The sequence below is a fragment of the Passer domesticus genome, chromosome 3 (genome assembly GCF_036417665.1).
Source record: "Passer domesticus isolate bPasDom1 chromosome 3, bPasDom1.hap1, whole genome shotgun sequence".
Classification (NCBI taxonomy): Eukaryota; Metazoa; Chordata; class Aves; order Passeriformes; family Passeridae; genus Passer; species Passer domesticus.
In genome coordinates, this window is record NC_087476.1 from 23,829,812 (window position 1) to 23,848,042 (window position 18,231).

The 18,231-nt window shown below is 38.8% G+C and overlaps 1 protein-coding gene across 1 annotated transcript in view; it reads left to right on the forward strand.

The window, feature by feature from the left end:
- The window catches only part of AGPAT5 (1-acylglycerol-3-phosphate O-acyltransferase 5), a 56,091-nt gene extending 39,110 nt beyond the window's left edge, over positions 1-16,981 (forward strand). The window contains exons 7-8 of the mRNA XM_064412151.1: positions 12,674-12,797; positions 14,463-16,981. Coding sequence (XP_064268221.1) covers positions 12,674-12,797; positions 14,463-14,688 — 350 coding nt within the window. The 3' untranslated portion in view covers positions 14,689-16,981. The remainder of the gene's footprint in view (positions 1-12,673; positions 12,798-14,462) is intronic.
- Positions 16,982-18,231: the final 1,250 nt, after the last annotated feature.

Consider the following 18,231-nt stretch of genomic DNA (forward strand, 5'->3'; position numbering starts at 1 on the left):
GTCATGAATATAACAAGAAATTAATTAAGCATACTTGTGCATGTGACATTTTTTAGCATTATTTCTCTTTCACAGTGCTAAATTGAGTTATGCACACATGAAAAGAACATCTTATTTCATATGAACATTTCATATTTGTGTCAGGGCTGGTTGAGAGTTTTGTTTTTCATTCTCATCGGAATAAAATGGCAGTGCGATCCTGGTAATTTTTAAAAGATAAGGTTGACATGTCTTTTTCAATCCAGCAACACTGATGGAAATTTATTGCATGGAAAACAAACTTCTGATAAACACAACTTTACTTGAGGACTTTATTTCCCATACTATGACATTTCCCATGTGAATGAAATCTGAATTCCACACAGATACAGTGTTTCTTGAAATGCATTTTGCTTTCAGTTCCATATATCTCAATTCCTCAGAAGAGGCTGTGCCATTTTAGCAAAAACCCATACTTACCTGGGACATCATCAACTTTTGGCTATTGTCTTCAGAAGTAAACAAAATGGATTAAAAAGAACATTTTAGTGACTGTGAGGAGTGCTAGCACACTTTGTCTGAGAAACTGTGTTAGCAAAATCTGAATGGGAAAAAAATTCTGAAGAAAAGGTGAATTGCTTTGTAAATTTTGTAGTATGCAACTTTTAGTCTAAGTAGACTTTCTTAGAAAAATTCATTTTTTGAAAGTTTTTTTAAGTCCAGCAGACTTAAATATACTTTCACTTGCTCAAAAGGATTAAAACACAGCATAGTATACCTTTCACCATAAGAAGAGTGAATGCTAGACATACCTGATATAATGTGGTACCATTTTAGAGCAGGCAAATTATTGTAGTATATACTTTCAAATGTCTTGAGCTTTTTGTCACTACTTATGCATGTTAATGTTTTTTGGCACTTTTTAGTGGCAAGTGTGTTTTAGAAGACATCAGATTTGATTAGTCTTCAACAGTGACTAAAATTAGATTAGCTTTACACAGGGATATTAGGGATATTGCTTTCTACTGTTGCTTCACATCCATTTGTAACTGATGATGGATTTTTTTTTCCTACCATTTACTCATTCTCTTTATTACAAGTTTGGATCTTGGTACCTTTCCACTGGAAGTTTATCTGGCACATGGCAGCCTTTCCAAAGAATAGCAATTTCCCACAGGTTTCTCCCCTCTCTGTACTCCTGAAGATGGCTTGTCCAGATCATTAATGACAGAACATCGTGGTCTTGCCTGGGGAGGACCAGGCTGCTAGGCAGTATTTATTTGTGGTCATTAGGATAAGATGCTAATAATCATATGGGCACTGTGGCACAGCTGAAGGACATCTCAGGTACTGAAGTCTGAAAGAACTGTTTAGAAGGGAAAAGGAGGAAGTGAAACTTTTGAATTTGTTGATACTGTTTTCCTACACTGTCATCAAGTGAAAAGCAGATATAAGTTTGGGAAGAAAGGATGAGAATGTAGTTTTCCCCCCTTCTGAATAAACGAGTTTTGTCTGGTGTTAAAAGGCAGGTCTCGTGGGACGTGGGAACTGTTATCATTCTTGCACCTGAAAGAGCAGTATGTACACATCTACATCTTTATTATTCTGCCTGAAGGCTTTAGTATAACCAGATGGTATTTATCTGGCCATTGTAGATGAAAGAGTGTGTGAAATAGCAGCATGTGACAATGATAAACACTGAATAAAAATAGCAAGTATATATAGACTCTGTCTTAAAGAAGTCAGAGGAATTCTTGAGAGTTATTGACTCTGCTGTATATCAGTTCCAGAACAAACACTTTGAAAGCCTGTGTATGTGAGCATTTCTGAAAATCTGTACATCACTTTGATCAGTATAATTTGAGGAGGTCAGACTGGCCTAACTTCCCTCGGGGAAAGTACACTTTTCCAAAAGCTTGCACTTTTGTTAGGACCCAGTTAGACAAGGACTAAAATACAGTCTAAATACAGTCTAATACTAAAATACAAGACTATAGAAAAGAAACTGGAGCAATAGAAAACAGTCTTTGTCTGGACTGTGGCCCAGATTTGTTCACATCCATTGTCTCTCAAGGTCCAAAGAAGGATAACAAGCACATGGTTACAGATGTAGCCATCAATAAAAGAATTTAAAAGCTAAATTATTAAGCTGATAAACATTAACAGAAGTATGAAACAGGCCAAAGAAGTTTTATAGTTATGAAATTACTAATAATCTCTTCAGATCTCTGCTTAGCTGTCATCTTCTATTGCATGAAAGAATATGGAAGAGACAATGTCATTTGTGCTAGAGTAACCAAAGAAAGGATGTAGATTAGACCTCAGGCTGGACATTAGCATTGGTGAGATTTGTATCATGTGTAGGATGGCTTTTTAGCATGTACAGTAAGCCTCACATCAAAAACTTGTCATTCTGCATCTGTTCAAGCAGAGTTTAAGTAATAATTACCTTTTGTATTTCCATATGTAAAATTTACATTGAGATGTTTGGAAGAATTTTGATTATAACACTGGTTGGCAACATAGTTCTGTGGGGGCTGAACTGGATGATCTCCAGATCTTCAAACCCTAAGAATTCTGTGATTCTGTGATATTCTCTAAGACATTTTTCTTCTCAAGGAAAACCCTAGTTTTATTTTGTGCAAAATGTTAAAATAAAACTTTTTTAATAACATGATTTCATCAGGTATTCCACAAGGTAACCTATGATTCAGTTTTAACTGAATGCATTTTCATTTCTCTTGTCCTGTGTAGGACTAGAGCTGTCATTTTAGACCCCTTGTAATTCCCTTTTAGAAGTAGTTTGAGTAACATGAAAAGCTGTCTGTTAATTTGGGAATTACTTATTTGTAGTGGCACTTTCAACACAGATGTGGGCATAGGTATCAATATTCTGCAGATAAGGACAGTCTGAGTAAATGCAAAGTATTTTCATACTATAAGAATGAAACATTGTGCTTCTGGTCAGAAGCATATGAAAGCCTTGATGTAGTTCATCAGAGAAAATGAAGGTCAGTCTGAGCATGAGTAGCACCTCTGCTTCTTTATCCATCCGAAAACAAGGACACAAAGATGTCAACTTGTCTCAGTCTCTCTGGGAGCCTCTCAGGAACCCCGGCCAGCCCCGGGTCGGCAAACAACTGGGGTGCAGCCCTGAAGTGACCGACAGCAGGGGGACAGACGGACACTTTCTGGTGCCCCGAGGGAACTGAGGGCAGCTGGGCTAGTCACCTTTGCAGCAGAGGAGACACTGGAGACATCGGTAGAGGATAAAAGGCCAACTCTCAGCAGGAGGCCAGTCCAAGGTTTATTTGGAGCGCCCGAGGGGCCCCCCACACCTCAGTGATGCCTCTTGCTCAGAGTACCCGGGAGCAATGCCGAGGTTACCTTTAAAGGGGGGGAGGAAACCGAAGGTAGATACATTTGCTGACCAATAAAGACCCTCCAGGGATGCAACCTTAGGGAAGGACATTTGGGATAGTGTATAGGATAATACTTGGGGTGCTGACTCCTGGCCTCAGACTAATCACTCGACGACTTGGACCGAAAGTTCTAGATAGAGGGGATGGGATGCTGAGTGACTGACAGAGAGCCAGGTCAGGATTTGGGGATGACCTCAACAAAGGAGAATGATTACACAGGTAGAGGGAGGGGGTACAATCAGTGGTAAACCATTTGGGAAAAATAAGGGGCTACAAAACCAAAACTATTACAAAGTATTACAAAGTATAAAAGCACACTACAACATCAACTGTGTTTGGAATTCCTGTAGCTCAGTTTATTTTCTCCAACATCAGCCAATCTTGGATGCCTAAGGAAGAATGCAAGATTCAGGTGACCCTAAATGTGTCTAACTTTTCCCAAATGACAGACACCTGTAGACACTGTGTCTGTGTGCTCACACCCCCTTGGTGGGGGTAATGACCCTCTACAACTCCTTCTGAGCCCCAGGCTTATGTTCCTCTGATTGTAAAGCAGATTATTGTGTATCTCAGTTATTCCCAAGCAGCTCTTACTGAAGGTAAGCATTTGTAGTGCATCTGTAGCTTCCCTTTGGGAATTTGTGATTTAAAAACAAATGGTCATCAGGAAACCTCTGCTACACAAGAGGCTCTTGAAAGTATTTACACTGGAGATTCATAAAATTATCCTGCACCCTGGACCTCATGCACATGTGAGAGGAAGCATTCCACTCCCCAAGCAGCCATTTATTTACAAAGGCTCAAGGAACTCCTGATCTTCATGCAAAAGTGTATCTAAACCCTGAGGATAACAAAAACAACCTTTACTTCTTCACACCGTCAGGTTTGGCCAAAAATATGTTGCTGCTTTGAGAGTCTGTGTTTATTTTTGGGGTTTTTATACATCACAATCCTTTTCTTCTGCTCTGTGGTGCTGTTCTCTGTTTATCAAAACAGATTGTCTGAAAGAAAGGCAAAAACATCAATGCTGGCAGTACTGGCATAGTTCCTAACATATCCTGTTTTTTTGCTGTAGAGAGCATAGTTTTGAACTGGTCCACTCCTTATATTTTTGTTGCCTTTTTTTCTTAATTGCATTGTTTGATTTATTTTTTTCCCACTCCTGAAACTTTAAAAATATTCCAGGGAAGACACAGATATCTCCTGAATTTGCTCACTTTTAGTTACCAGTGGTGGGATACCCTTTAGATGTAATCCAGAGACCTAAGCTGTTCCAGGTTCTGTTCCTGGCAGCCTATTGATCAAAACTGTTACACTTTTGTAGGAAACCTCTGCTATCAGCCAGCATACAATATTCACATATTGTTACAGAGTAGTACAAAGGCCAAACTGGATCTGTTAGAATAACAGATTAAAACCACTCAAAGATTGTTTCACTGAGCTATAATGTGCAAGTACTGTGGGTCTTCATCAGACACCATCTTGGAAGAGCAAGACAACTTACAATGACACTGTGCTGCTCTCCATTGCTAATATCAGTATAGCAAATTATAGATACCATTTTCTAAGATTCTTTAGATTTCAGCATCTTCAGGAAGATACAGACAAGTTATTATTTATATTGCAGGATTTGTGGAGTTATAGTTCTTACCTGCCATCTTCAGGATTTTTTTAAATGCATATATATATGTATATATAAATATAAATTTTTTTTGTTTGTTTGTTTTAAGCTGTCATATCCTTTGTTCTGCTTCCCTTCTCCAAACTGAAAATTCTGGCCTTTTTCATGTCTCCTTTTTTGTAATGGAGGTACTTTTCCTCCTTAAATGTTTTAGTTGGTCTTTTCTGTGGCCTTCTCTGAGTCCACTGCATCCTCCTTCAGATGCAGAGACCAGAAATACACTCAGTATTTAAAATGTGGATTCGTTATCTTTATCTGTAAAGATTAAGTGACTGTCTTTGCCTTGTTCTTGATGTCCTTCCTGAAGTTGCCCAGTATTTGGGGGATTTGGGGTTGCTGCTGAGAGGATGGGTGTAGGGAAGGGTCAGCAACTCCCAGATTGTAACCACCAATTCCAAGCTAAGCGTCATGTAATCAGGGTTTCAGTTATTTTTTTCCCCACGTTTGTTTACACTGAAGCTTGGCTGCCACATTTTTACCCTGTTTGTTCAGCTTTGAGGGCTTTTTGAAGTTCAGCCAACATTTGACTACCCAGAAGAGCTCAGGGTCTTCTGAAAGAGATGTGAAAAACTGGAGCATTCACAGTTTGCTCCCTTCTTCAACTCATCAGTCATGAGGCAGAGTAAAACCAGTCCTGGCATCGATCCTCGGAGGACCCCAGTGGCCAAGTCTTTCTCATCCCTAAGGCCTTCCATTTGCTTCCTCTCCTTTAAGCTGCTTTCGGTCTTTAAAACATCATTTCCTCTAATCCTGTGGCAGCTTAATTTTTTTAATAGCCTTCAATGTGGAACCCTGTCAGAGGCTTTATGAAAATTCAAAAATATCATGTCCAGTGAATCAATCCCCTTTATCCACCTGGTCCTTGACACTGTTGTAGAAATCTAGCAAGTTGATGGGACAGGATTTCCCTTTACAGAATCCACACCAAATCTTTTTCAACAGACTGTGATTATCTGTGTGGACAGTGATTTTATCAGAGAACTGTTATCTTAGCCAGTGATGTAAGACTGGTCTGTATTTCTGTATTTCCCAGCATCATCTCTAAAGTCCTCATTTGTAGAAGGGAAACTGCCCATTTTTCTGGCACAATGGCTGTTTTTGATGATAGGTTACACCTCTTTGTTTTTAAATTCCACATTTGAGAGCTTCTGGATGAATGCTGTCTGGTCTTGGTGACTTCCTGACATCTGACTTGTTTATTTATATTTAGTCTAATATTTTCTGTCTGTTTACTTATTGATCTAGTTCCTTTGAATGATCTGGTACAAAGAATGCAGTGGGTGTAGGAATCAAACATTTTCAACAGAAAGAATTATGCAAGCAGATATATGAGCTTCTCTTACATACTTGACCATGAGCTCTGCTCTTCACACTGTTGTCATCCAGCAATCCTACCAGTGGCCTATCAAGTTTACTGCTTTTAATATACTGAAAAAAGCTAAAATAGAGCACCCTTTCCATTTTTCAAGTTCATTTTTAGTCCTCTTAAGTTTATGTTTTCATTTGCCATGAGCAGTTTTGGGTTGTTTTCCTTATTTGAACAAGCTTTCCATTCCTCAAAGAGTAGAAGAAGGTAGGAGTATCATGGTAGCCTCCTTGATTTTCCCATTAAAGTCATACAGCTCTTTTTCAGACCCACACAGACTTTTTCTTTTGCAGTGTTACACATTTTATGCAAGCTTCTATTACAAATTTTTCTGGGATTTGGTTTTTGTTGAGTTTTTTAATAGTTTCTAGGTTGCCTTCTTTTGGACTGTATATTTCAGGGTGTTTTGACACTTTGCCTTCCTTCCCATTATGTACTTCCTTTTATTCATAGAATCATTAAAGTTGGAAACTTCTAGGATCGTGAAGTTCAACCTTCAACCAAACACCACCCACACCCTCTAAACCTTATCACAAAGTGCCATATCTGCTTATTTTCTGTACACTTCCAGGGATTACAAGTTCACCATTTCCCTGGGCAAGCCTGTTCCAATGCATGACCACTCTTTCAGTGAAGAAGGTTTTCCTAATATCCATCCAGCCTGAACTTCCTGTGCTGTGGCTTAAGGCCATTTCCCTTGTCCTGTCACTAGTTGCCTGGGAGAAGAGGCCAATCCCAAAGAATTCTGCGTTTCTGTGCTGGATTCTTTCTCTACAGCGCTGAAATTAATTGTATTGTGGTTGCAGAGCAAGACCACACCAGGGACAGCATCTTTTCTTGTGGGTTTTCTTACTTACTAGTCCTTCCAGGATTTTTTTTTTCTCCTCTGATGTTTTTGTCCAATTGGTTGGGTCATCTTGGTTTGAGTTTATCTGGGATTTTCCCCCTGCTTATCCTGCTGAAGTATCAATGCAGTTCAATAAAGGTAGCTGGAATCTCAGACTCCTGCTGTCATTCCTGAACTTGCAGGTAGGTCTGAGTCTGGTTTCACAGTTTCTGCTCACTATTACTAAGGTTACTTGGAAGTAATTTTATTATTTATCTTATATATATTCTAGTAGAATCTGGATTTTCCATCCACAAGGACTTTATTGTGCTTTTTGTCCCCTTATTATATAAAGCTATTATACTTCATATAATCTTTCATGCACAGCAACCTACCCTTGCTTGTACATCCTCTTCTGTCATCCCTGGTAGTCTGGTAACATTGCCCACTCCTGCAAGCCCACCAGGATGCCTGTGTTACAGGGAGGAGTGGTCTCTAGGTGCCAGTAATTCTTGTAATGTCTTCATATTTAGTCTCCTCTGAATTTAGGTACAGAGGCACTTCTGGATCTTGCTCCCACAATGAATTTAGCTACATCCACCTCATGTTACATGCATCTGACTAAGTTGCTTTTTCTGCCTTTCAGTCTTGTTCAACTGCCAGTTGAAACAGTCTCTGATTTTTCAGTTTTCATGGCCGGCACATTGGCCTAATAATGATCTAGGTGTATCCCATTTCTCACTTCAAAACATCTCCCATCTCCTGAGCTGTATCCTCCTTACACTGTGCCCCTTGTGCATGCATGGGGGCACTGATGTCTGTGTGCATATAAGTCCTTGCACAAGGTATTGACAGCATTCCTGAGAGCTCTATTCCTCAAATGCAGGCTTGTCTCCTGGCCGTGAGCTTCAGTCAGGGCTGCACAGCATCCCCTCCACACTTCCTCCATCCTCCCTCCTCACAGGTACTGGTGCTGCTCCTCCAGTGCTGCTCCTCCAGTGCTGCCCAGGGCAACTCCTGCGCCCAACCTCCGCTGGCCCGGGATGTTTGCTTTCCTGTCTAGTCCTGCTTTGCTCTACTGCTCCTTTACTTTGTTAGAGCAAGTCGTGAAATAGTTTTCTGTCAGCTCAGCTTGGGATGATGGAAAGCATCATGGAAGCTGAGAAACACAACACTTAAATTTATGTTTGTTTTGCTGTTTGATTGTTAATTTGGTGTACAGAGTAAATGGAAGCAGAGAGAATGGGATTCCTTTCTTTGAAGAGGATATAGTTTACAAACTGCTTTGGTAGCTGAATGCTGAAGTCCAGACTAATGCAAGTTTAAGGAGCAGAGAAAGAACCTACAGTTCAGAGGAATGTCTCTGCCTGTAAAACCATACAAACCACAACACACAATGTTCTCTTACTGAAGAGATGTATTTTTACACATTTGAAATGCTAGTTATTTAGAATAAATAGACATTATTCAGATTTCATTTTCCTGTGATATCACTATCAGCTTATCACAAACATTACTGAAATCTGTTAAAACAGGAGAGATCTGGGGGCTCTCAAACTGGACAGAACTAAGTCAGGCCCCAGTTTGTTCATTCTTAATTTTGAAGGACTTTGGTGACAATTACATTGCAGTAGAAGAGCCAGTGTAGGAGGTTGAAATCTGAGCTACTTTATTACTGTCATATTTAAAGTGCATATAAAAATAGACTTCATTAGTAATTGAAAACTGGAATATCTGTTTAAGTGTAACACTGCTGTCAGAACTTTCTTAAAGGACAAGGCAAATAATCTGGAGTGGTGGAATGAATTTACGTGGTTCAGAAGGGGAAGGTAGTCTGAGGCCAGTTACAGATATATGTGTGTTTCGGAGCTTCTCTCCTCCCTTAGTTTCCCTGGTAATGCTGGTAATTCCAAAGAGAATTAATTGGCTTTTGAAGGTGAGGAGTTGAGAACTGGTAGAATTTCTCAGCAGCCCCAAATATTGGTTTGCAATTATAAATTCCATGGATTCAGTTCCTTTCCTGGAGTCTGTTGCATCTCATTTGTTAATCCCAGTGCTGTAGTGATCCCCACTCTGAAGCCCTGTGTCACAGCTCAATAACAAAAAATGCTTAACCCACTTTATTATAATTTTCAGTTCCTTCCTTCTGCTGTGCTTGGTCACTAGATGCATTATAAACATTCTGTGCTTGTATCTGTTATTTAGCCAGATAGAAAGTTTTATTAGGAAATTATCTCCCACACAAAAGTCAGTCCATTTGGCTCCCACAGAGAAGTTGTTAGTGTTCATTTAACCCAAATAGTACAGGGTTCCTGACTAATGCTATCCTCAACATAATGTTTGCTTGTAATGTATGATTTGCATTTCTGTTTTGTCTCTTGAAGGAAAGTTCAGGCTTGCTTGTTCCTGCTGTTAATTATAACAAATTCTGGCAAGTTTAGGAATCTGAAAAGCCTGTCAGATGTTGGCCTTAAGGGCTAGTGTCCCTGAAGTTGGACGTAATTTGTGCATAATAAATTGCTTCAATAAGATTTTGTTTCTTAGCTTAATTACATAAGTCTCCTGGGAGTTAAGCTAATGTGAAATTAAGGGTCATGAGACCACCACAAACCTTTGGAGGTTATGGTGATAAAATCCAGCTGTTTCTTCTCACAATCAACCTCCAATATGTTGTTCTTATCCAATGGTGTTCTCATGTGATTGCTGTAACACTGTAGATTTGGGGAAGAAAAGTTTGGTTAGTTGCATTAAACACTGACGTGAATTGGATAATTAAATACTAGTCAGATTACCTGACTTGGCTGACTGCATGCATTACATCTGCAGATGTCCTGAGTGCCCAGGCTTTGGATAAAAAGGCTTTGTGGGAATCAATGTGTGGGAAGCATGACCTTCCCCAGGGTAGCACCTGAAGTAGCAGATCAAACAGCCCTGAGTGCTGCTGAACTAAGTCAAACTCAAAAGGAAGGGCAGTAGGATTCACAAAGATGGGAAATAATGACAAAGTTTAGGACCTTCACATATGGGGATTCAATTTTGAGTGATTGAAGAAGACGAGGGTGGGAACTGGTAAGAATCAGCTTGCATTGGAACTTGGTCCTGAGGTGGAAAGCCAGCAGCAACACTCAGGTATTTGAGGAGGGGATTTTGTTGTCTAAGTAGAATTATAAAATTGCTACACTTCAGCTTTGGTGGGGGGAGGTGTTTCATTTTAAATACTTATGTCTTGAGTTTTGATTGGTTTATCATTTTTCCTTAATAATTTATAACGGAGTTATAAGTAACATCAGTAAAGACTTATTTATTCCTGTGCAGAACAGCCCATGTGCTAAGAAGCAAAAGAAACTTACACTATACAATGCACAGAATGTCTTAAGTATCTTATAAAGCTGGATCTTCAGCTCTATGAATATGCATACCATAGATGCTTTTTATAGGACCCTAGTACAGAAAAAGACCAGATCATCTGGCTTCCAGGCATTTGTTTTCCAGATACAGTTTTGCATATTGTTAGAATGTTCCACTTAATAGGTAATGCCACTCAAAAGAGGATTTGTACATCATGAACATTATAAGCATTTAAGACATGGATAATACATCCATCATTTTAAGATATTAATAGAACGCTCTTAGGTGCTCATATAGTCAGTGACCTTCATGTAGTGGCCAGGATAGTATCCTTAGAGAAACAGTCCTGCAAAATCCTTTCTTCACATTAAAGCAAGTGAAAAAAAAAATTTATGTTAGGTAACATCAATTTCTTTGTGGTTAGTAAAGGCATTGCACATAAACCTGAAGAAAATGTCTACATGTACCGTCATTCCAGACTCCGAGTCCTTAACTCACCATCTTATATACTTAACTGCAATCTAATAGCTGTAGCTAGGAGAAGGTTCTACCAGAAACCTCTTGGCAACAGCTGTGTTTGCTGCTCCATGGCCAAGAGATAGACTCGTGCCTGGATGGAGCCCTCATCCAGCTCTCCAGCTGATGGTGTGAGGCCACGTTGCTCCCTTTATGCTGTGCTTCCCCGAAGGGCTCTGACGTCCAGACAGAACCACACACAGCACCTTAAGATTTCTGCATCCAAGCGCCTCAAGACCTTAGAGATCTTTTTTATCTCTTCTCCTTCCCTCCCTCTCTGCAAGCACACACACACATTTGCATGAACAGGCTTTTAAAATTCCTTAAGGCAATTTTCTAGTATGTGATAAGGACTGTTTTTACAGCAAAGTCCTTACAATCAATAATCCTGTGAAGATGAAAAACAAATGGAGGATATCTGCTTTGGCAGATAAATAAAGATGTACATGCTGTAACAATTTATTTGCACATTCATTCCTCCAGATACCCCTTACAGTTACGGGTCAAAGTCTTCTGTGCATCTGCACTGCTGTCCGAAAAATGTCAACAACCTAAAGGGACCACCCAGTCTGTGTTACATTTGTTGCCTGTATGTATTGTAGGAAGGCACTTCTGGTCTCTTTTCAAAATAGGATGACTATCCAAATTTCTGAGGACTTCTATCCTCACATCATGCAAATCTCTGTCCAGGGATAATGTGGTTACTGCCATACCCCTTGCTACTGATAAATGCAAATGGTTACCAATACACACTGCGCAGGATTTCACATTTACAACATGCAGTATATTACAGTAATCATGCCCAGTATTTTTACCCCTTGTTAGTTGTAAGAAATCCCACAAGGCCATTTGAGTAATGGAGTTTTGTTTGTCCTTAATGCTTGCTTGGTAAGTTTGTCTGGGGATAAATTGAGGAAATGGCATTTGGGGGCAGGCGGGAGGCAGTTTGAAATAGGGCTGTCTCGAGCTCTGTGAGACAGAAGAAAAATGAAGGGATACAAAATGGAAAGCAGCATTTTGTTCTAAGTCTTCTGTCCTATTACACTTTTTAATTACAGGTTATTGCTTAAACTGAAGCATACTTTCTCCTGGAGATGCTTTGGGAAATCACTATAATTCCAATTTTGTCATCCAGCATCAAACAAAATTTAGATTTTATTTAAAAAGGACAAGCAAGGAGGATTACTAACTTTAAACAAAATTGCAGGATGGATAATTTTATGACATCAAAGTTACTGCATCCAACACTATTGAGTGAGTAGATTGTTACTAAAGTAGAGGGTAATATTTACAAGCACAGTCTTTTACAGTTAGCAAGGTGCATATTTAGACAGTTCTTCCATGTTGGTCCACCATTTCAAGTGTGTAGACCAGATGATTTCTAAGTTCAGTGAAGTGCTCAGGGTCTGAACATAAGGAGGGAAGGTTTTGGTGCAATGAAGTTAGGCTTCCAAGGCACTTACAGTCAGATTTTTTGGTGTATTCATAACTTAGTGTTTTTGTAACTCAGTCACATTGTTTTGCTCTCTTCTTAGAATTTCTTTGTAAGGAATGCCCAAGAGTTCATATTTTCATTGACCGAATTGATCTGAAGGACATTCCAGAAGAGCAGATGTATATGAGGAGGTGGCTTCATGAACGTTTTGAAATAAAGGATAAGTGAGTAGAAATATGTGGAACTTTCTGTTTCAAGAGTCTGTCTTATTGCTTTTATATTAATAAATATACCCATGGTTTCTGTGTTACAAGTAGTGCCTGCTGTAGGGCTCTCTGAAGAGGGGTGAAGTTGGTACTCCTATTGATGTACTATAATACAATATAATATAACCTTGTGGTTAAACCTTTTGCTCAGGAGGTTGGGATTCCTCAGGTTCTGACCTTCTTTAGATTGAAGAAGTGTGAGTCCATGTTCCAGGCAAGACTCATTCATCTGTATACTCTCCATTCATCTTCTCGTGGTTAAGTCCTATGCAGGAATGTAAGATGCCTGTGGTAGGCAAGCAAGAAAAAGCAGTGTGATTCTGCCCTTGTAATCAGTGTTAAGTTGGAGTGATAGAGAGGCAGGTCTTGATCTAATCTCTTCTGCCAAAATTGTTTACAAATCTTTCATCCAGACAGCAACTGGATAAAAACACAGTTAACCCCAAAATTACTACCTTCAGTTGGGAAACAAGGTGAAGTAGAAGTTTTGTCCATTTTTGAATTGTGGCAGAAGTGCCTGGCTTCCTCCAGCATCTCCAGATAAGGTCACTAGTGAATACATGCAGCAGATCCGGGGGGACCTTGTTCTCCAGAAGGACTTTGTGCCTAAATGTAGGATTTAAGTATTGTTTGAGAGATGATGGTTTAATTTGCCAGATCTGAAGTCCTGTTTAAGGGAGCTGAATCTGTTTACTTTCTAAATCTTTGAATACTTTGAGTGAGACAGAAATTTCCCAGGTTCTTTAATGTTGTTCTGCCAGTCTCACACTCCATGGAAGTGAAAAATGTATTCATTTCTCCTGAGAACTTTGAATTCATTTAGAAGTTAACATGACTATCTGTAAACATGGCACTGTTACTAAAGTGTGTTAGACATTTAGGATCACTACTTTTGAAAAACAGAAAGTCTGAATTTCATTTAAATGGATAAGGAGCTGATACATAAAATGAAAGACTGTCCAGTGTCTTTCCCTTTAGTTATCTAGTGAAAGTGAACAAAGCTGAATCATCCATGTGTCATTGTAAGCTCCTGTTCACTGGAATGTCTTTCCTGGGACCATATAGTCTGTCAGGGAAATTTAGAGATAGTTAAAACAAAACCTCAGAATTTCCAGACCCATTCATTACTGTTTTTTAAAACTAGGAGGAGAAAGATTACTACTAAGCCAGTGATGCAGCATCTTACTCTTGCATGTTTAGCTTCCAATATATTCAGTATAGTGGGAGTCTTTGTTAATTATTAATTTATTTTATGAAGATACTTCTTCTTCCTCCTCCTTTGGTGCTCAATGTATTGTTTTGTCATACAGTATTGTACAGTGCTCTGGGCTTTTCTGCTAAATGCTGAATGAAATAAATTTTGTCAACTTTTATATTCACTGTTGCAGTTGGTCCACAAGGAAAATATAGCCTTAATGATTACAAGAGTTCAGGTTGAGTATTTTGACGTGCATCATATTTGTAAGGTGTACTCATTGTTTGAACTTGTTACAGAGGAGCTGCTACATATTATGAGATCATTTACTAAAAATATTTGGTTAGAAGCAGTTACTGGATGAAAGTAAGTTTGCTTAAAATGTCTTACTGTCTGACTTTGACCATCTCCTTTTTCTCTGCTTATAGGTTACTAATAGAATTTTATGATGCAAAGGATTCTAAAAGAAGAAATAAGTTCCCTGGGAAAAGTGTTCATTCCAAACTAAGCCTCAAGAAAACTTTGCCATCTTTGCTGTTTTTAGGTGGCCTGACTGCTAGTATGCTTCTGACAGAATCAGGAAGGAAACTCTATGTAAAAACATGGATATATGGAACTTTAATTGGCTGCCTGTGGGTTAGCATTAAACCATAAGCAGATGTTAGTCTCCAATCAGTGAAATGTGCAGTCTTTTCTTGCACATTGCACCAAATTTTTTCCTGACTTTATAGAAAAAAAGTGTAAATAAAGCCTTATTGATCGAATATTGGAAATAATAGATTTTGTGACTTAAGCCTTTGTGTGATTGGTCTGGGGAAAATAAATGTAGATTTTCAAATTTGCTACTGATTTTTGCTGGAATAATGACAGATAAACTGATAAATTGCTTTCCCCATGAACTAACATCTATCTCTCTCTGCAGATTTGAAGAAGTATGAGTTATGCATAAGGGTGTCTTATGTGGACCTGTGAATGTATTTACAGAGATTAATTTAGGGTATATATTTATTCTTCTGATATTCATGTTGAATTTTTGTTACTCTTTGGTGCATTACAGCAGCTTAGTTGCATCTATCCCAGCTGTATCGCAACTAAAATCAAAATTTTCCTTTTTTATTCTTAATTTTGCTCTTCAGTTTTCACTAAATACTGTGTTCTTTAAAAGGGACTGTGTAAGCTGAAAAATCATGAGATGCAACCAGAAGCAGAATAAAATGTTCCTGAGAACTATTGTTCATGGGGAAGAAGCTCTGTTTATCTAGTGCATGATTTTTGATTATATTACAGTATTAGGTGATTATTTTACATATGCAAACATTAAATTGTACCAAGCAAACAGCTTATTTTGCGCACCTTGCATTTGTGCATAAAAGGAATGTGTGCAGTGTAAGGAAATGTGAAGTTTTTGTTTCTGGCCAGAACCCTTGTAGCTTTCCTTGTGTCTGCATTACCCCTCTCACCATGGGTGTTCAGCTGAGCTCACACTCCTCTGTGTGTACGTGCCATAAGCAGAAGTTTCCTTTACCTCACGATTTTCTGGAAGCAAACCTTGTTGTTGAGAAGTGCACAGAATCACTGTAACGAGGAACCTTCAGCTGTTCCTGGTAAATCTGGAGTGTGTGCCTTTCCCACTAACCTGGTTTAGCCTGGTGTTTCATAGGCTGGCAATCATCTCTGTGCTGTAATATCCCACTAGATTCTGAGTCATTCTAGGCCATGCATACTGCACTTAGGTTGAAGTTATGGGGTTGATGTATATGGTTTGCACAGTAGATAATAGTCAACAAAATGCATATCCTATCAGTACTTCACCTGCTTGAAAATATACTTTAAAAAGCAAAATCAACAAACCCTATGAAAGTCTGAGATTCCCAAGGCTGGTATCTCTGTTGGGGAAAGCCATTTCCTGATTCTAGGGAACAGTCTATATGTACAGCAATGGGGTAGGAAAGAAGATGTATTTTATCTTCTTCCATTAGGGCATTGGACTCCCTGTATCAAAATTAAAAAACTAGAGAATATTTTTATATCACACTTGCAAGCTTTAAATGTGCATCTTTTTCTAGCTTCAGTACGATTTGTCTTGCTTTAGAGTCCATTGTGAGTTAAACATCTCTTAAAATTATAGCTCAGTTTTTCAGATTCTATCATTGCCAGTTAATTAAAGGTTTACTGTGTGGGGTTGTTTTTGGGTTTGGTTTTTTTTTCAACAGAGTGTTACAGAGGAATTACAGTTCCACCTTAAAATCATTCAGTACAACTTTCAGTTTGCAGTTCTGTGTCCTTCCATAATGGATTTTGTCACTGGAGTTATTTATATCGGTGATTGATTCAGGATATGTTGATGAACCATTTTAAAAACAATGACTGGGAACAATGTTGAAAAACAGTATTGTTATGAGGCTGTGAAACAAAAAAAAAAAAAAAAGCCATTTTATGTAACAGCCAAATGTGCTTACATGTAGTTCTTCCTATTCTCAGCTGACTACTACCAGTGGGTATAACGAGAAGGCAACGTTCTTATGTTAGTGTGAGTTTTTTCAGTCGTGGAATGAAATCTTATTCTGACATGGCTAAATTTCTTTGTAAGAGCTAAGAATGACATTTAATTATACATCAAAAATAAATGCAAAATGCTTAATTCATTTGTAGGAAAATAACTGCTATTTTGGAGAGCCTAATTACATGAAATATTGGATCTCTCTTGCTGTTTAAGTACCAGGATTATAATTGACACAGTGCAGCAAACAAACAGGATGTTTATTTTGAACCTTTTTCTCTATGTTAATCTTTTTTTTTCCTTGCAATTAATTTATAAAGTTTTGAAACTGTAATTTGCTGATGTATTTGGCATTGGGAGTATCACATGCTATTTCTAAATATGCACTGATATTAACTTGAAATATTTCTTCATTAAAATAAGAAGAGCCAATGCTCATTCAACTTTTCTGTCCTGTCTGCTTGTTCAATTTTTTCTGCACTTTCATGTTTATAATTTGGAGCTGTTTAAACAAAGGCCACAACTGTGGTTTTAAGTCCCCAGTGGAAGGACTTGTGTGAGAAGCAGTCAACTGAAAGAAAACAACTTTGTCTTTTTTTCCCGTGCAGCCAGAAATGTGTTGGAATTGATCTGTGCTTGTTGCAGTGCAACACACACCACCAGGTCAGTGGAATGGCAATAGCTTTTCACCCTTGAGCACCTGCACCATTTGCTGCTCATTAATGATGTTCATTAGCGTGTAGGACCAGCTTCTGCCCAGGAATTGGCCTCAGTGGCAATAGGCCTTGGCCTGACAGCACTGGCAGAGTGTGGACAGACCCAGGGCAGGGAAGTACTGCAAACAAATACCTGAAGCATATCTTGGTAGCAATGCCACCAAAGTTGTAGTGATGCGCTGAATCTCAGAAGGACCTTTATGTTCAAAAACTGCCTTTGCCAGCTGTATCAGTGCCTCTGATAAGAGCTGTTTCCCTCCCACAAGTACCACTCTGATCATGTGCACAAGCTGTGTGTAAAACTTGTAAGACCACTAAATGCTAGTTCTACAATGACATCCTTTTGTCGACTTTGGGGGAAGGAATTTAGCTGAGCAAGCATTGACTTACTTGATGGAGAACACAAAAAGTGAAGTGACAAAACACTGGATGATACTGGAGTGAAGAAATGACTGAGGAGGACACGGGGCTCCACCCAGATGCAGTACTTTGCTAACTTCTCTGAAGCATTTTGCTGTAATACTTGTTTTTTCTCCTTTCAGTCAAATGTAGCATACCTGTACAACTTCTTTCAGTACTTAAAAGTTGGCCCCTGATTGTTTTGGCATTTTAGCTTGCAGAGAATATTTATACTTACTTTAAGAGAGTGAGAGGTAACTGTTTTGTGTTTGGATAATGAAGAGGACCATGAGCAGGTTTGGGATTTTTGGCTTAGTGTTATAAGTGAAAAAGATACTTTTCCCATAACCACCTCCAAATAAAAAAAAACCACTTAATGACCGAAAATTTAAACTATGCAATAGAAAACCAGCTAACCAGGTTCATGATCTTTGCATCTGCTTTATAAATGCCCTTCCATTCTAAATATGGGAGCCAGGGTTTGGTCCTAACCTGCAATTCTAGGTCACTTTTTAGCACAGTGGCTCTGGTGGCAGGGCTTGGAGCAAACACACTGGGATTTCTCTTGTTGTCATTTTCATG